Source organism: Phyllostomus discolor, chromosome 4 (genome assembly GCF_004126475.2).
Source record: "Phyllostomus discolor isolate MPI-MPIP mPhyDis1 chromosome 4, mPhyDis1.pri.v3, whole genome shotgun sequence".
Classification (NCBI taxonomy): Eukaryota; Metazoa; Chordata; class Mammalia; order Chiroptera; family Phyllostomidae; genus Phyllostomus; species Phyllostomus discolor.
In genome coordinates, this window is record NC_040906.2 from 139964175 (window position 1) to 139984326 (window position 20152).

At 41.9% G+C, this 20152-nt stretch overlaps 1 protein-coding gene across 4 annotated transcripts in view; it reads right to left on the reverse strand.

Moving 5' to 3' along the window:
* The window catches only part of COL12A1 (collagen type XII alpha 1 chain), a 113244-nt gene extending 98662 nt beyond the window's left edge, over positions 1-14582 (reverse strand). For 2 of the 4 annotated variants that reach the window (XM_036024359.1, XM_028508858.2), the window contains exons 1-5: positions 14169-14582; positions 11023-11133; positions 4467-4583; positions 2304-2447; positions 1799-1858 (exon numbers count right to left, since the gene is read on the reverse strand). In XM_036024359.1, the coding sequence (XP_035880252.1) occupies positions 1799-1858; positions 2304-2447; positions 4467-4583; positions 11023-11092 (391 nt within the window). In that variant the 5' untranslated portion in view covers positions 11093-11133; positions 14169-14582. Of the gene's footprint in view, positions 1-1798; positions 1859-2303; positions 2448-4466; positions 4584-6456; positions 6596-11022; positions 11134-14168 lie in introns of those variants that run through there. The other 2 variants (XM_036024360.1, XM_036024361.1) reach the window with 2 other exon arrangements.
* Between the last annotated feature and the right edge of the window lie 5570 nt (positions 14583-20152).

Here is a 20152-nt window from a genome sequence, read left to right on the forward strand (position 1 = left end):
TTTATAGATTGTATTCTCACTCCCCTGCTCTCCAAGTAAAAATTATATAAAGTATCTGGGAGACGTAAAAAGGAAAGGTAAGCAAAGTGTTTTTACCTCTTGGTATTTAGGAATAAACAAATACAAAACAAATGCTTAACCATTCAAGCAAATGCAGTTGAGGTGAAGAAATGAGCAAATCTGTTAATGTTCTTCATTTTTCAATATACTTGTCTACAGTTTGCAGTGATTAGTCTAGAGGGCTAATGAATTCTAACAGGAGTAAAGACAAGCACAAATATGATGTAAGATAGCCAGACTATCTTGTTTTCTTAGTTATCAATGTATTTAAATTTGATGACAAAAACCTACTTCTACTAAACAAAGAGGGGGAAAAACATTTTAATTCAAAAGGAAAAGTAAAAATGCACATGGTAGCCTTAAATTATGAAAATGCGATGACTTGTTTTTACAACTCTCTGTGGTCAGGGGAACGGGTTGGTTTTCATGAAAATCTATATTCGTAAGACAACACTGAGTGAACTTTCTGAAAATATTTTTGTCCTTGTGGTCAGTTGATAGATAATAATAATAATAATAATAATAATAAAGTATTTGCCTAGTAAGAGGAGGAAAGTGTCCTGGAAAATTTTGCAAGCAAAATAAAAGTTGCATGCCCAAAAATTTTTGCATGCTATTTAATGGGCCAACTTAAATCTATTGAAAAGTCAATATTTGTCATAACGCTTTGATCTAAGATAAATATTGGTGGTTCGGGAAAAATATTAGCATTGTAACTGCATACTTCATTTTAGTTTATTAGACATCAGAAAGAATGATAAACAGTGATCTAGAATTAAAAATTCCAGATAAAGGAGGCTTTGGGTTCACAATCTTTATATTGTCATCCTGGGTCATAAATCCAACTTCTTCAAGGTAATAAAATTAGAGTCCAAGAAACCCCTTAAGGGTCTATCCCACTAAATCAGACAAAGCAGTATAAGCCAAAAGGAGGCTACAAAATGCAAAATCTAGAGTAAATAAAATTGCTTTCATTTAATTACAAATGACCAATTATGTCTTATGAGGCTCTGGAAAAGGAAACAACTGTCATCAACCAAGGTCATGTAAATACCCTAGACATGAGTATAAGATATACACAGACCTGGAAATATACATTTTCATGGCAAATGAATTGCTTGTAACACTATGGGAGCATCTTCCTTCTGTTCCAGCCTCATATTTCTCATACATATTTAAGCTACCACCTATTTCTATCAGTTTGTCTTTGAGATATGAGTTAAGTCCAGTGATGAAGCTTATTTTTCACCTACTACCAGAATCCTGCAGGAAAATTTGGACACCCAGAAATTCAAAGCATTTCTAGTAAAAATAATATTTAGTAAACAGAGTGAAAAATTGGCTAGAAAGTCAAAACATAGATATTATAACTGCTTAGTCATACATTACTATTACATTGTCTGTACTTCTAGATAAAACTTATAGAAAATAACAGAAATGTGGTCAGACTATGTTTTGAAACATCTTTTAAGATTTTATTTATTTATTTTTAGAGAGAGGGAAACTGAGAGAGATAGGGAGAGAAACATCAATGTGTGAGAGAAACTTCAGTTGCTTTTCACACGGCCCCAACTGGGGACCTGACCCTTGCAACCCAGGCATGTGCCCTGACTGGGAATCAAACCAGTGACATTTCAGTCCACAATCCGTTGAGCCACACCAGTCAAAGCTGAAACATCTTCGTATTACCTTTATGACTTTTACAAATCTAAGCAAAAATATTAAAGGACATACTTACTTTGTACTTCTGTTTTTCCAGGTTTCTTCTCCCCTGGCTTCGTTGGACCACCTGTTTGAACTGAGTCAAAACCTGATTATTACAGAAGGAAATGAACCCATACAAATACTTCCTAAAAATAAAATGAATGCATTGTCTTTTAAATGTATGGTCCATGACTAGCTGTTAATAGAATACAGCCAAATATGCACTTACTTGCAACTAAATTTTTTTAGTGAGTTTAGCTATATTTCAAAAAGATATTAATGTTGTTGCCTGGCAAAGTTTAATGTTTTTAATAGTTTTCATTCATAACATTCCTGATGATTCCAGAGGCCAGGGTTATAAATCAGGAATGAATTATTCACATCCAGTAATAACTAGGATCATAAAAATGACTATTTTCAGAAAAACAGTTAATACTGATACAAATTAACTCTTCAAGGTAACAAATTAAATGTGAAAGTTGGAGAAATCTTCCACAAAATGAACTAAAAGAATAAAAGTACTTTATATGTGTGCTTACTTGTGAGTTGGCCTATAACTGGTACACTTTCTTCTACTTCATCATATGAAGTGATGGTCACCACATACTCTATTTCAGGTATAAGGTCTGACAATAAAGTTTCAGTGGTACTAGCTGCCAGGGTAAATTCTTTAGTGGGTCCATCTGGAAATATAGAAAGGAAAATATGAATGTAACAAAACTTTTTATGTACAATACAATATGATGTGATTCCCACATACACTCAAAATCTGAAAAATTCAATATATACTAGTTATCAGAAGATCCAAATATTGTGTTTTACTGTCCTTCATAACCGAAACTTTGAATTCTAGAAATTCAGTGAATAGACTGGCATTGCCTTTACTTGTTATGAGCATATTCAATATTTGTTTGAGGACTCAAGGGTTCTTCTAGATTAAAGATACACAAGAATAGCAAACTAAACATCTCTTATTATTTTGAAAAACTAATAATAAATAACAAATTTTTTAATAAATGAGATATAAAGTAGGAAATAAATAATGCATTGGAGAAGAGCAGAGAAAGAGAAAAAAAAGATGAAAATCAGCTTCAGGGAAATTAACCCCATAGGCTACTATTAACCTCTACTGGGAAACAGTCAGTGTGGAAGCAAAGAGTCCCCACACCCAAACAGGTGCCACCTTACTGGGCGGCCACACGCCTCCACATCAACTAAGTAGCAAATGTTTCTAAGCACAGGGTACCTGATGTTTACTTACCTATTAATAATTTCTATACTTCCCTCTAGATTGTGTTAAATTTCAGATTAATCAGGAAACACAGTAGTTTCTAAGGACTAAGTGCTTGTTAAGATTTTTAATTAGATTCAATTTTCATCGAAAAGTAAATACTCCAAAAAGGTAACAGATGTAATAGGACTCTGAGAAATGCCCCCAGATTATGTGTAGAACATTGTAGAACCAACCAGGCCCCCAAGATACCAGGGCCCTGCTGTGTTGGGTGGTCCCTGTACTAGCTTGGGGAATATAGAAGTCAGTGGTTTACAATATCTGGAAACTGAATAGAGCCTTTTGCAACTGTTTTTTCTGCTTTGGAATGAGTGACTTTGCTGACTGCAAACATATTGGGAGAAATTATTCAAAAAAGAAAAAGCAAATTATTTTTTAAAAAGTCTAAGATTTTATTTACTAATTTTTAGAGAGAGGACCAGGGAGAGAGAAGGAGAGGGAGAGAAACATTAACGTGTGGTTGCCTCTCATGCACCCCACACTGGACACCTGGCCCACAACCCAGGCATGTGCCCTGACTGGGAATCAAATGGCAACCCCTTGTTTTTCAGACCAGTGCTCAAGACACTTAGCCACACCAGCCAGGGCAGAAAAAGTAAATCTTGACCCCTTTTTAAGTCCTCAGATCATATTTTAAAAATAGTTTCCCCATTCCCTAGTAAATCAGCACTTCAAATCACGGGTATCTTTAAAAACCATAAGTAAACACAGCACTGGTGATAAGTTATGCTGACATCATTCATCTCTACTGTCAGCCTATCGAGACTTCTTCCAACCACTTGGTCAGTGTCAGTGGAAATTATTATTTTCCCATTACATGTCAGAACTAAAAGTTAATCAACAGAGATTGGTTCTCCACACTTGGACAACATAACAACGAACACTAAATATTGCTCTTAAGAGCAATCAAAACAATTATTTTCAGAATCCTAGCCTGGGATCTACAGAATCCACATAACTAAAGTATCTTTCATCATGGTAGCTCACCATTACCCCAGAATAATGTTTCCTGAGTGCTGAAGTGTGTAAGACACGGGGCAGGTATAACAACTCACTTCATCACTTGATACTTTACATGCTGGAAATATTAGTAATTCAAGAAGATTGTCAAGAAGTGAAAAAAATCCAATATTACCCGCAATATCTGATCAGGTTCCAAAAAAGTCCATTTTTAATAACAGCTTAACCACAAACCATGTCAATCAACCTCACCACTATAAAAATACAACAGTGAGTACTATGCTGGAAGTCTGGAGACCTGAGTCCCACCAAATATCTGGTGGCACTGGCTAAATCTCTCAGGTTTTCTAAATCTCTCAGGTTTTCTAAATCTCAGATTCCTTATATAGAATGAAAGGAGGGAAAAAGAGTGGATTGTACTATCTTTGATGCTCCTAAGAGCAAAACTTACCTGTTGTAGGGTCCACTGTTATTCTGTAGCCCACAATTGGATCAGTTGGTCTTGCCCATGACATGTGAACCGTATTTTCATCTATAATTTTAAAATTCAAGTCTGAAGGTGGGTCAACTGCAAAAGAAAGAGTTAATATCAGTCACACTTTCCAATTTCAGAAAATGGTCAATTTAATTAGTAAGAATTGTGTTGAGCAAAGCTTACTAAATTGTCTTTGCATAAATTTGTTTCCAACAAATATAAAAGATATCTTGTTGGATAAGAATAAAATTAAAAGCTGACAAGATATGACAACACATCACAGAGTATACATATTATAGAAGACAGCACAAAACACTTTTGATTCTTGAGTTGCTAGGTCATCCAAGAATGGCCAGCAAAATCAAGCATAATAGAAACAAATCTGGATACAAGTACATACAAGTACAATGAGATCACATGTAATAATCACATATGCAAACAATTCACAGAACAATTAAAAGAATTTCAATACATGCTGAGTGCATTTGGAATGAGCATGCCATATCACAACCTGCTTACAACCACAGAAGTTCATTTAGAACACTGACATAATACTTTTTTTTTCCATTATGTGGAAAAGAATCAATGATGTTTTTGGTTCATTCTCTGCATTGAAATCTTGCTATTAAGTTTTGTTTGATAAATCTCAATCTGTGGCAGAGATGAAGCTGTATTTTAATGAAAAGAAGTAATCATGGGAAATTTAGCACTGCTATGTTTCACAAAAATATATACATTTAATGTATATTCATAGTCATATAAACAAATATTCAAATAAGAGACGTTCATAATTTATAAATGTACAGAGTAATATGCAGATGTTTATAAAATAAATATTCTGCCTGTTTACACCTATTGCTGTATGTCTGCAAGGTGTAAACCAACACTGTTCTTTTCCTTTGCAGCAGGTATACTCCATACTAGAAATAGCATTTTAAGTTAAAATGCCAGTATGGTCCTCTATAAAACAATGGTTAATTATGGAAAGACAACATCAATGTATATTTATGGACATTTATTTACAGAACTTAAAGAAAACAGTGAAGAAGAGTCAGCAATCTGGAGACATGACTGCGCATAAAAACTTGGAGAAGTCAATGAAAGGCATAACTGAAAAGTACAGAGAAAGTTTACATACAAAACCGTACAGCATCATGCACATGTCAATAAAATGTTGACTTGTTTTTAGTTTCCCACAATGAACGAAAGCCTCCATGTACAATAGTCATTACACAAAGACGTTTCAGAAATATTTTATAATGATATCCTCCCTGCAATGTTCATGCCTCATCATGCAGCGTTGGACTGACTCACTGTCAGTGCATGGTCAATGCATTACAAATTATTGCTCTGGAAGCAGGCCAACAAAGGGAGAAGACTTTCAGCCATAGTCTGAACACTTCTTAAAGTGTTTAAGTCTGAGAGTATTCCTTGTGAGTCAGAATTTTTGAGAGATTAAAATCTCTTTGTAGGTTTTCACAGAGGTCAATTGAAATACAGCAGTAGCTTTGAGACACGGGTCACAGAATTTAAATGGGGTTAGGGATTTATGTAATATTAATATGTTTAAATGGAAATAACACAAATAAAGCAAACATTTGCTTTAACAAACTGCTGCTTACAATTGTAGAAGATGGCTTTTTATTTTTATTGGATATGCTAGTAATGAAATGAATGTTATTTTCCTACTATCCATACACAGGCAGTGAGATTAGACTATTAATCTACATGCATGGTTTAATTATTCAACATTCTGCTGTCTGACCATATTGCGAGGGTCAGCTGTCGTCATCACTTAGTATAACAAGCATGCAACAAATGTTAATAGGACAATGGCTATTAAGAATATCATTATAAAATATTGTTCCAGTAGCAATGGCTCAGGACAAATTTAATGCAAAGGCAGACACAACTGGCCTGAGCATGCTTTAAAAAAACCAGTACATGGAAAAACAGTACCACCAACCTTGTAAGGAAATTGACCTGAAGCAGCAGACATTAGGTTAAAACTGCTGGAGGGCAGCAGCGGCCCACCTTGTTGGTTTCCAAATGACCAGGATTCCAGAAAAACTGAAAAATTGACTGTTGGGAAAAGTCTTTAACATTTCAGAGGAATTGAAGATGTGCACAGAAACTCAGATGCAGTACTTGGGAATCAAAAGTAGGAAAGAGTGGCCGACCGCCATGTGTATAACAGACAACCCACTCCGCCTTTATTCCTGCCACGTTTATCACACACAAAACCTTGCAGAATTGCCATGCAATTTACACATTTTTGGTTTGTTTCATGAAAAGAAAAGATAACAAGGTAGGTGTGAGTATGGACTGCCATCAATTTGAATCAATGCAAAATGTATTTTCATTAATTTTGAATTTTTTTTATTTTCCATAAAAATAACTCACAACTGCCCTTACATCATCACAAGCAGCATTCTGTGTTCCCTAAACCACTTTATAATTGTTTCTTTTTCTGCTCATGACAATCCAGCATAGCAGGTGTTATCCTGGTTTCATAGATGGGTCAGTGAAATTCAGAGGGGTTAACACAGTGAATAGGCAGCAAAACTTTGATCCCATGTTGTGACTCAGCATATACAATTTCTTTAGATACTGAGTTAAATAGAAAGAATAAGAAATATTTGAGTAAAAGAAAGGACCCATGGACATGGACAACAGTGTGGGGAATGCTGGGGGGAAGGGGTATAAGGAGACTAAATGGTAATGGGAAAAATACAATAAAGATTAAATTTTAAAAAAGAGAAAAAACAATATTTATACTTAGTTAACTATTAACATATACATATCTATTTCTTTCTACTCTATAAGAAAACAGTATTTGATGCCCGTTCAATAATAAATATATGGTACTTAGATATCTCCAAATCAGATACAGATAGCGTTTGGCAAACTAATTTACACACTTGTTCAGCTGATTTTAAAACTAAAGTGTCTATCCTGACACATAAATTTTAAGAAACAAAATTCTTAAATTATGACACTCAAAAGGAAGAAACATCCAAGAGTGTACAAACTGTGCAGAGATGAATGGATGGATGGAAAGATAAACAGGTGAGATGAGAATAGTTTAATAAGTTTTGATAAGTATATAAAATGTGTTAAAGATAAAGAAAAACTGAGAACATACTACAAAAATACAATCTTGATAAACTGGTAAGAACTATAGTCTAATCTTTGGGAAAATAACACTAAAAATAATGCTACCCTAATGGTAGATGACTTTAGAAGTGTGCAGAGAGTGATTTTACTATATTCAAAAGGCATTAGTTTAAATTTTCCATCCAAAGCTAGCATAAATTTAATAATCTTTGACATGATATAGATGTTCATTTCATTTGTATGTCTAAGATACCAAAAATAACCAGTTGAAAACTTAATACTTCAGACAAGTAATGAATCATTTATACACATTATATAATGTGTTCCCTCATTAAACTGACTGTGTTGACCAATTTTTGAACAAGAAAGAGGCACAGTAGGGGCAAACTAGCACTACATCAGGCCTAGAAGACCTGGGTCTTGTCTGTTTAAGTGTTGTCCCTAGGTAACCATGTTAGTTTATGCAAACATTCAGCCTCTCTACTCCTCATTTTCTCAGGTGGAGGAGGAGAGAATTAGAATAGATGATCTATGAGTTCTCTTCTATCTGAAATTTCTAATATAGGCTTGACATAGAATTATAGAAATATATATTAATTAGCCTTTTAACCTAAACACAGGGTAATAAAGCATATGGCCTCAACTCACTGATGAATTGATATCAATTGTTCATTTTATTTTATAACTCTAGGTCACTCAGAGCACTGGGCAAGTGACATGCTTCATAAAGTCTATGTTGTACCTAAAAATTACAAATTCTAAAGGCAAAAGAAATCACTGTCACCCTTATTTTTATAGGACAAACTAATGTGCTAGGGAAAATAAAGTTCCTTGTATAAGATGGTAGAAGAAAAACAAGACAAAGACAAGATCACTTATTTAAAAAGAGAAATGCAAAAAGTGAGTGCCAAACTTTTTAAATAATGTCAAACAGTATTGGGTTTTTAGCATATAAAAATATTAAGTTAATAGACATTTGTTGGAAAATACTAGAAATACAAGAGTACAAGTATGAATTGCAAAAGGGAAAGAAAAATAACTATGACTACTTTAGAACTAAAATTAAAATGACACAGCAGGGAACAGGCGCTTGAATTAAAATTTTGAAGTGTCCCCAACAGACATATTTCAAAGAACTTTTGTGCCTAGCTCATTGTCCCCAGAAAAGCCCTGGCCACAAATTTCATTAGCCCTCCCAGGCTCCTGGGACCAGTAGTTGAAGTTGACACAGAGGATGTGCTGTCCAGTGCAGGGGCTACCCGCCACGGACGGCTACCAAGCACTTTGAAAGGTGGCCACTCCAAAATGAAATGCGCCACAAGTGTAAAATGCACACTCAACTTCAGTGACTTAATATAAAAATGTAAAATATTTTACTAATAATTTATATATTGATTACATACTCAAATGATATGGTGATATTATTAGGATACATTATATTAAATATATTATTAAAAATTAGTATCTCCTGTTTCTTTTTCCTTTTTTAATGTGACAACCAGAAAACTTTAAGTTACATGTGTGGCTTTCATTGGTGGCTCACAATATATGACAGTTCCAAACCAGCAAATAAAGTCAAAGACATGAATTCTATGAAAATATAATTATTAAATGTTGATGTGAAGGGATGAGAGACAAGAAAAGACACAGCTTATGAAGCAAAAGAAAGAGCTATACCATGTGGAAATAAATACAAATTAAAAAGACAAAACGTGAGAAATATGGAAATAATCAGTAATAGACACACTAAAGTGTTCTTTTTAACTGCACTTTGCTAACCAGCCATTATCCAATTCAGAATTGATTTTTTCCACTTACATCATTTCCAACCTAATTCTTTTCCTAAGAATTCTCAAGTCTTTCCGATTTTCAAATAACTATTTTCTTAATGAGCAGTAACTAGGCCACTTCAGCGAATTATCTAAAAATATCTTTAGCCGGGCTTCCAGGGTTGCTCAAATAAAATTCCTTCCTAACAATGACACAAAAAGAATCATAAAAGGCAACCTCTTCTGAACATTACTTCACAGAGGCCACTCTGAAAAGCCTCTCCATTCACAAAAGTATTCATCAGATAAGAAAAGCCAGCAAGTTTCTGTCACTTTTTTAAACATGACATGCATTTTGGAAACTCTCTGCTTTCCCCAATCTGGATTTTTTTTTTGTACCAGCCATCTTAAAGTAGAAAATCAAACACAGTAAGAAGTTTGTGAAAATCTCAGTGTTGCCATGAAACCGTCTTTACTTTCCCACGACCTCTGAAAAGCAGAACCTCCCCTGGAACTTCCACAACTGTCCCATGGACCAGTATTTCTTTTTTCCCTTAACTCCACCACGGGCATTTCTTTACTGAAAAAAAAATTAAGATATCTTTTATGGTATCACTCCATTACCTTGCAGAACAAAAAATCTAGTTTGTTAGGTCTCCAATGATAAATGAGGGCATACAGAAGCCCCCATTTGGTTAATATATAGAAATGGCGTGTTTAGCAAATACTGACAAATTAAGGCATGAAGGGCACACCAGAAAAAGAAGTGAGGTTGAAAATCTATCCAAAGTCCTTCGTTTTCCAGAGGGTCAGGACTATCCATCTCCCAGCCCCTGACCACCTCCTCACTCAGGTCTGACTCGGGGAGGATGAGGGAGGGGGCAGGAGGAGCCTCTCCTCCCCCATCCCCCCAGCTAGTCTGGCCTCTCGCTTCTGGGGTTGGGAACTTTGGCCCAGACCCAACTTGTCTGAGCCAGGCTGGCCCAGGGCCACTGCCCTTCGAATCCCGCAAACCAAACAGAAACAGCAGCGACTTTGGACCATGCAAACACACCACGGGTCCCGGGTCTCTACTTGCCACGGATTCCCTGGGCCTTAGTGGCTTCTACCTTATTTGTCTGCTTTGTCTGCCTGTCCAACTGAGCTCCCCACAAAACACACAGACGCGCAGAGCCGGTGCTGTTGGAGTCTTTTATTTCGTGTCTTCATGGAGAACGCAGCCCCAAACCAGGTAGTTACCAGCTAGTGGAGCCAGCCCAACCGCCCACGCAAGAGGGTTCCTGATATCACCCGGTGGTATCTTCTTTGTAGAGGTGGGAGCAGCCGTCGCCCCCTCCCGGACAACAGGTCTTCTTGGAAGGCAGCAGGGTAGGTGGCAGTGTGGACAGCACACCGCAGAGACAAGCGCAAGGAGACCGACCACACAGCATTGTACGGAACGGATTAAGCGGAATACGAAAGAGCTGGACCGGAGAGCTGGGAAATGGACAAACCTCAGTAGAAGGGGGAGTTTCTCTGAAGGAGAGAAACCCCTAGAGAAAAGATAAAGTGCGGGGGAACAGAGAGTGCAGAAGGAAGATTCACTTCTTTTTTCTTTTCTATAATTCAACATTGTCACTGGGGGAGGGGAAGGAAGAGTCTTTTACCTTCTGCCTCAATGAACGACAGCAGGGCCCCGCCCAGGATGGCGAGCACTGTGGGAAGCCTTGTCCTCATGTTTGGCCTGAGCCAGCGACGTCACAGCCACATGAAGGGATCTGCGGGAGGAAGCAGTGGCCGCATCAGAACCAGGTCTGAGCAGGCCTGGAACCAGGTTACAACTAGAGCCAGGCCCCGGGCCAGTACCCTAGCATATCTGCCTGAATAATCAACAGGGCCAAGCCTAGCATATAATGGGCTTATTGTGGAGCAGTGGAAGTCAAGTTCATCTACAGCAGTTTAATCATGGCACTAAGAGGGAGTTCAAGTTTAAAGAGGGTCCTGTTTTCCTGGAGGCTGATCCTGCTTAGCATCCAGGGTGAAGGACTTACCAGGCCCCACATGACTTCATCCTGCCTAGGTGATGGCTAATTCAGAGGTCATTTTATCTCTGACTCAACTAAATGTCTCTTCCAGCTGGGGATTTTATTTGGCCGGCCACTTTTTCCTAGCTGCTGAACTCTTTAGGTAACTGTACTTTAGTGGTCTCGGGGTAATTTGGAAAAGTATAATAAACCTCTTTTACTCTCTTTTTTCTTCATTTTGTTCTGCCTACAAATATGCAGCTCTTTAGGTCTGAAATGGATTATACAGAAATATGTACGGCCCAGCTGAAACCTGACCCTCCTGCTAGCTGTGTTGTCTTCACATCTGATAAATCCTTTACCCAGAATTAGGGGAAAAAAAACAACTCTAAAATACATAATAAAAAGGAAACAAGCAATAGAAGAGACAAAACTGTCTTGTCTGTTTCCCAAAGATATATTTATGACAATGTTCAGTAATAATCTTTTCACTTAACCATTCACTTATCCCAGAAGATTACAGGTATATGTGCTCCAAAGAAGAATGTATGTCCTATTCTGATTTTTCCTGACTGTAACTAAATTTTTAATTCCTGAAAGACAAAGAGCTTTATTCATCTTTTGTGGTTCCTAGCACATAGTAGGTGCTTAATCCATGTGGGCAGAAGGGAATCTTCTAAAACATTCTAAGGTCCAATCCAGAGACAAAAGCTGCTAACAATGAACTGGGAAGGTGCCAAGAGGTAAAATATAAAAAGACAGTTGACTGCAGGGTACATAAATTATTACAAGGCAACAGACTAGGCCTCCTGAAAAACGAAGTCGTGCTTGGGAATCCAAAAATGAGCCAAAGGTCTAGCCCTCTTTGAGAAAACCTTACAAGCTCCAACCAGGTCTTTCCAAATTATTGGCACGATGTGTTAGGGCAGCTTTCCTCGGCCTGAGTGTAAATTGTGTTTTAAATGTCTGGTAAGCAGGCGTGCCAAATTTGCCCGGAGCTCTTTTTTATGAAGCCAAAATTAAAATTTTGGCGCTGTTCTGGAGATCCAAGGGCTTTAGCAATTTCTTTCTCCCTAATTAAGAACTGTTTGACATTTCTAACCCTCTTCTACATCAGTGAAAAGCAAGAAGTGAGACTGGCCCATTGTTCCCGTCATCTGGCCTTTACTTTGCTATAATAATTTCCAACTCAGTTGGCAGTCGTGCTCGCGAAAAGTTAAACGCTGACAATCTACCCACCGAAAAGCTTGTGCAGATATTTTTTAAAACCGCTAGTCTCCAGGGAAAAAAAGAAAAAGAAAAGAAAAGAAACTGGTAGCAGAGGCGCTTTTGTCTGGGTCTGGAGTGCCACCTATCGGCTGCCTGATTCAGTGGCAAGAATGAATCACGTTGCGGACGAGTATCTGAACGTACACTGAGTTCAGTCAGCCAGCCAAGAATTCCGTCTTTATGTTTTTTTTTCTTTTTCAAGTTTTATCTCCTTTTAAACAAACGTTTATCTGAATGCTTAGCAACACTTCATTGAGCAATCTCAGACATAAATGTCTGAAAACAGCCGCCCCTACGTGGCAGGGAGGATTCCCTCACTTCACCCTCATGAATGAAAATGAGTCGGTTGCTGGGGGAAGGGGATAGTCTTAAGGGATAAGGCTCCTTCTGCCAACTTGCCCCCTTTCCACCCCGGTGGAAGAGGTCAATTCCTTAACTTACAGTTTAGAAAGGAAATTGCACACACACACACACACACACACACACCCCAACTCGCGGGGTGCCTCTAAGTCCCTTGCTTGACGTCTACCTACCTACCTACCTCCTCTACCCACCGTGACCTTGACTTTCGTTAGCCAAGGGTGAGTTTAGCGCTCATTTCCTTTCTTGCCCCCTCCCACCCGCAGCGAACCAGCGTCCTTTAGAAGGTCCATGTTGAGGCGAGGGGCAGGGGGTACTGGAAAGCCCCGAATGGTCATCAGAGGTTCCCTGAGGATGCTCGATTTTAAGTGCTTTTCTGCTTCCTGGCTACAGGTCTTCGATCCCTAAATGAACCCGGCGTCCACACTCTCTCATCCCTACATTCTCTAGGATTTGGGATGGAAACTACCTAGGAGGTCCCCCCGACCCCGAGTAGGGCCTCCACCAATGCACTCGGGAAGAGGTCGGGAGAGGGAGTTTTCTCCAGAAGCTAAGGAAATTCAGCCAAGATTCAGTTCCCTAGAACTAGACTAACCCGCCATCTCGATGCTTTGAAAAGCAGAGGAACGAGCCAGAACACTCGACCAGGAATCTGTCTCAAGATGCCACACACACCCGCGCGGCCTCGACGAGCTGCAGAGCACTCAGCGGCCCTCCAAAGAATTCCACACCATGCGTCACCAAAATACCTTCCCTGCGCCCGGGCTGCACGACGGCAGCCCCAGCAAAGCTGCAGTCGCGACACAATGAAGGACCGGTGGCCACAGAACACGGCGCGCCCTTCATTGAAATCGACAGCATCCATAGATTCGACTCCTCTAACAAACAGGAACAGTGAACAGGGTGCTTTCTGCACACACGGCCGCCTGCACCAGCTCTTAAGAAAAGCTAGTATTCCCTAAAAGACACAAATGAATCACAAAACCCCAATATACCTGGCAAATCTCGGGCACATCTCCATACTTACAAGTCCAAACGGTCCTCGCACGGGATCCTTAATAGCTTAGGGCGGAGCAAGCAACAGCCTAGAGGCAAGTTTCCCTAGTTATCTATCCTTGGGAGGGATGGGGCGAGGGAAACCGCCTGGAAGCCGGACCCACCTGCAGAGGCTACGGTCCAGGAGGCGGCTCTGCGACGTCGTAGCAGACTGCGCTCGGTGCGACCCCCGCGCGCCCTGACGACTGGCGCGGCGCTCCCGGAGCACCTGGCGGCTGCTGGGACTTGGGCAGCGGCCGGGCCACCCTGAGGAGGAGGAGGAGGAGGAGGAGGATCCGGGGAAGAGCAGCTGGAGCGGCAGAACTGGAGGAGACGGCCGGGGACCGCAGCTGCCGGCACGCGGACACAACTGGGCGGCTCGCCTTCGTCGAGTGGGAAGAGGCTCCGCGCCGCGGGCTACTTAATAGAGGGCTGTTCCCAGCTCTCAGTTTACTCGGTTACGAAACGCCTGGGAAGGTGGACGGCTGCCACGGGTGATGTATGCTCCTCCGGCGGTGAAGGAGGTCTACTTTTGGGAACGTGTGCATACTTCGAGCATTCCTTCGGCGTGAGGTGGCGATCGCGGTAGTAGCAGTGCCCCGCCGGGGAGCGGGGGAGGGTGTTGGGGGGGGGGGGACGGGGAGGGGGACAGCCGCGGCCGAGTTCACTGCCAAGGGAAGCCGCGCACTCCTCCGCTTGGGGCGGGCTGGGAGCTTGGGTTTCCCTATGCGTGCGATTTCCCCCAATGAATTTATTTTTTCTAAATTAAGAACAATGGGAGGGACAGTAGGGGCTTTCATTTTCAAACTGTAAGAATGTGTGAGCGACTCCATCCCATCTTAGCCCCATCCCTAATCATCACTACCTCCACCTTCCTCCCCCTTTGTCCTGGGTGCACTTTTAAAGCCGCTTTTACAGGGTTTCCATTAACTAACTGTCTGTGCACGCAGCTCACCCTCTGTCTTTTTCGATCTCGGAAAGGCGATTGGAAACCCGGACAGACCTCCCGCAAGAGGCTCATCGATGGGAGGGCTTTCCCAGTCGCGACTCTCTCTCCTGATATTTTGGGACGGAACTGCGCGCCAAGAGAGAGGGCGACCACCGCCGTGAAACCTAGGGGTCCTTCTAATAGGAAGTCGCTCAGGAACAAGTTTTATACACTGTAGAAAGTTCTCACCCGGGCCCAAGAGAAGGGTTTGGACCAAAATTTGCCCTTGAAACCCCATGGGGTCCAGGCAACCAAGAGGAATAAGTTTCCCCCACTGATGGGGAGATGGAGGCCAAATGTGGGGCTGACATTCCGCCAAAAGCATCTCCTTTTTTCACCGCCTCCTCTCCGCTCCACTCCACCCCTTGGCTCTGAGCAGGAAGCCTGGCAATCAGGGTTGCCAAATTGTACTAGACGCACGGGAGGAAGCGCGGGGCGCTTACACTCTGGCATCTGAAAAGCGCTTCAGGAGAGGTTCATATTACATACGCCTGCGCGCTCAGCGCAAGCCCTGCGCCTTTTGGCCTCGAGGCCCAGGGGTTACCCCTGCAAGGTTGAGCCACCGGGGATGCAGGAGGTGGCGCCAAGAGGAACGCGGGAGCGGCGTCCCTGGAATTAACCGCCTGCAATAAAGCGGAGGTCTAGTCGCCAAAGTAAACCTCTCTTCCCATTTGATCTGAGGTCTGCTAATTTGGCCTTCCTTTCATCAAGCATGATAATCTCCGAACTTGCTTTTAGAATGACAACAACTTGCTGGGCGACCCCCTGCACTCCGTCCCACGCATAGGCTGCCACCAGCCAAAACCAGAAAAGCCAAGGACTGGAATCGGGGTAAATGGAACTCGCCACCTTTGCACATTCCCCGAGCACACACGGCCCACTCGAAGTCCAACTGGGCAGCTCGCACAAAGAGCCCACACGCACACAGCACAGTCTCTTTCCCTTTCAAACTCTCACAACCCGGGTGTCTGGCACACAACCCCCCAGCTCGAGTGTGTCCTGGGCGTGAATTACCCGACGTGCAAAGCATAGCGCGCGCGGTCATCGCCGCTGTACCAATGAGAGCCTATCCCCGCCTGTATAGACACCCCCCTCCGCATCACTGCCAGCTCTACACCCGCACCCTCACTTTACTCCCCTCTCACAGACGCATGAGGGTGGGTTGCAGCCCCCGGAACAGAGCAGAGAAGTACTGGCAGCCGCCTTCTTGGCACCCAGTAATGCCCGCTGCACCCGCTCACGTCCTGGCAGGAGCCACGGCTTGGAACGACCAGGGACGCCCCTGGGACACAATTCCCACCTCCCACCCCCGTCTGGAAAAAGACAACACATCAGCCCAGGCTGGCTGAGATTTGCATTTAGCCGAGGTGTGTGTGTGTGTGTGTGTGTGAGAGAGAGAGAGAGAGAGAGAGAGAGTGCTTTTCTCTTTTTGCATTTTAAAAAGAAATTTTTGTTGTTCTGTCGAGATTCTAGACTAGGGAATAGTGTAAACTCTGGGTGTTTATATTCTTGGTTTAAAATGAGTCCCCTGCTGTTAATTTGACTGAGAACTGCAAATGTATCAGTCGAGAGGTGCAGTCACCCTCCGGGGAGCCAAGGGCAGTGGCTGGCTTCCTCGAACTGAGGCTGAACACCGCAGATTGGGTGGAGGAGGCCTCTGCCCCTGAGAGCACGCACTTTGTACCGCTCTCCAACTCAGAGCCAAGTGCTGGGTTTGGGACCTGCGCTGCCATCCTCCCTTGTTAAAGGCATTCTCGCTCACATTCTTAGATTTAATGCATTTGAAAATAGTTTCTGCAAAGGAATGTAGGTAATATAAACCACTGGCTGCAAACGCTCTCTGGCCTCAGAAAAAGGATTCCTACGCAGTTTCCAGAATAGGATGAGAGGAGGAGGAAGGAGGGGACACTCGGGTCGGGGAGTACACAGACGCATATCCACAAGCTAATCCAAACACATCCATTCCCGGGAGAGAGGGGGGGCCACACAAGGTTCAACTCAAATGCATCCCAAGGGGCGCCAGAGGGGCCTTCCAGCATGACGTCTGCACTGTTTATCTACCGGGAGCCCTTACGCTGAACATCCAGTCTGGTAAACGAACAAAACGTGTCAAAAATGTGTAAACCTTTCAACCAGTACCCATCAGTAGTGCGTCCAGTTCTTAATACCCTTTGGAATCCGTTAATGTTTGAAGAAAAAAAATATATATATATATATATATAATATTTATCGACTGAGGCAGAGCTGGTTGCATTTCTTCAGTTTGGCTGCTTTCTGTGGCTCTTTATTCCTGAGGTTACATCCCGAGAGCTATTCCCCTCACTCTCCCTAGCTCCTACTCCCACCTCTTCTCCCTTCGACTCCTGGGTTCCCGGCGGTTCTAGAGCTTTAGATTTCTTGTCTGACAGCGCCATCTCGCGGTCAGAGTGAGCCCTGGCGTCGGAGGTCAAAGTTACAGCCTGAAAGTTAAATTGTGAGTTTTTTAAAAGTGTGTCATCGATCTGATTCCCGGCACTGACAGAAGCGACGAGATAGAACAATCAGTGAGAAGATGGCATAAACTTTCCTTGTGCCCGTTAACTAACCGCCTTTAGAAATTCTTGCCCCAGGGTTGCTGCGAGGTTCTTCTGGTCAGGGGCAGACAAAGGAAGGGGTGCTGATTTCTGAAAGTTTAGATTACAGCAGGGCCCTTACCTTCTCAAAAGGCAAAAGCAGCCTCCTCATTGATTTGCTTGGGGTTAATTTAGCCACGCTTTCTAGCGACAGATGAGAGTGTTTCCCTGTATGTACGTTCTTGCTGATTTACCTTGTGGGGAGGGAAAGAGAAACCGGGGCTGAATGTACACTGACTGTCCGGCTCTTGGGGCTGCACATGGGCTGTAGGGAGAGTGGGCTTTAGGGGTCTTAAGTGAAAAAAGCCCTCACAATCCCTTTGAGATTACCGTGTGACGAGAGGAGGCAGCGCTCTATATGCACTGGTTCTCAGGCAGAGATGCAGTGACCAGCAAGAGCCAGAAACACTGCATCTGAATCCTCTCCTTTAGGACCCTTTGGGCTAGGCAAGTGAAACACATGTAAAGGTCGCCTTTTATGCGCTGGTACAGTGCCAAGCTCAAAGCAACATGTACAAAAATAATTAAGATGAGGCCTTGCCCTCTTGTGAGTCACCTGAAGCGGCTTCGCATGGCTCACTTAAATCTCCCAAGAACTTATACCTTCAAAATGTTTTAACATTAAAAGTGAGGAGCAATAGACAACGCCACTCTCTGTACTGGCAAAGCCGAGGAGTCCAGACACCAAGCCATCTCTAAGGAAGGGGCGGGGGGGGGGGGGGGGGGGCACTGCACTCCTTCTGCCTTCTTAACTGATTCTGATTCTTCAAAAAGGACTGTTTTGGTGACACCCACAGGCTTTGTGAACGCTTCACCCTGACCTCCTCACCTGTACTAAAACAACCTCTCCTGTCAGAGTGTGAGCAACTTGTGGCAGAAAACTGTAGCAGCATTACATTTACCCTGCTGCACAAGGGGGCTAGCTCAGATCTGTGTGGCCTCAAATGCTGCGGTTGCATGGAGAGCTATAAAGCTTTTAAAAACATTGCATTTAAATAAAATATCTTCTTAGTATAAACCACTTAGATTTAATGAAAGGCAGTTGTTGCTAGGGGCTGATTATTCTGTTAGCTCTGACTTCCTTGAGCAAAGTAGAAAAGACAAAAGGAAATAAATTCACATAAGGGCTAAGAAAGCACCCTCTGCCATTTTTTTCTTCATTTCTATAAGATTCAGTACTGTTCAAGTCATCCTTACCACCACGAGGGACTTGGAGTCTATTTATTCTGGAACTATCAAATAGCACAAGGTCCAGAATTTCTAGTCAGGCCACTGCCCTGTGTGTCAACAGTCGGTATGTGTACACAGACATACATTTTCAGGTTGGTGGAAAATGTGAAAATTCTTAAGAATGCATTTTTCAAGACGTGGTCTTGGCCTTCAGAGTTACTACATAGTAGACTGAAATGCGGTAACGATGAAACCATAGTCATAGAAACTATGAATAAAGACTTCACTGTTCTCAGTTGGAGCTCCTGTGTCGAATGAAGTGTAACCAGACCAAGGCTCCACTTGACAATGCATTTTTATACACTAACTAATTAATTCAGCTACCTGTATTGAGCACCGATATCCAGGAATCCAAAGCAGACTGTGTAACCCTAAATCCAGTGTGGAGTGCACCCTCTGGTGGGGAAAGGATGGCCATTGTCTGGTCAGACTCATTGTTAAATCACTTTTTTCTTGAGCATTCACTCAGCAAATGCTGTTACTCTCATCATGATGTTCTCTAAAAAAAAGGTGGGAAGGTTTTTTAGGGCAAATCAGAAGACTCCCTGCCCATAGAAATTTAAATGTAGTAACAACAGTGACCAGAAGTAAACATAAGCAAAAGCCAAACGATTTAAGAGAGATGTGGAGACAGTGTGACCAACGTGAAAAACAACCCGGGAAATACATGGTGCAGAGAAACTGTGTGAATGACCACACAGGAAGCAGTCAGCTCAATGTGACATTCAAAACATTCCATGGGGAAAAAAATTTTCCATAAAACAATGTCTCTATAAACTAATCTCTCCACTAACCAATGACAAGAAAAAAGAGGGGGAAGAGGAGATTGTTATAATATATTATAATATATTCAGAAGCCATAAAAACCAAATAATAGTTGTCAAGAACTGTGAAGTTCTTGTTTGATATTTTATCCTACTTGCAAGCTAGTATAGTTCCTGGATGCTGGCAGAAGATACAAGGGACCAGACACATAGATCTGTATTATTCACAGCAATAGCAGTGGCCTAAGAATCATTGTTTGGGCCAGTTCCCCAGTTCTCACAGGGTGATGAAAAGAGGGCCCAGTGACCCTTGCATACACAGCGGTTGCATGACAGGAACGGAATCTGATCTTGGGGAACCCAAGTCTTTTATAAGGACAGTAAGTCTGCTTGACTTTTGCCCTGAAAGGAAACATTATCTTTGTTCTAGGGGACAGTAAACAGACTTGCCCTTTGCTGTGGAGGGAGAAATTATCTCTCTTTCCCAAGGCTGCTGGTATACAGATGCCGTAGAA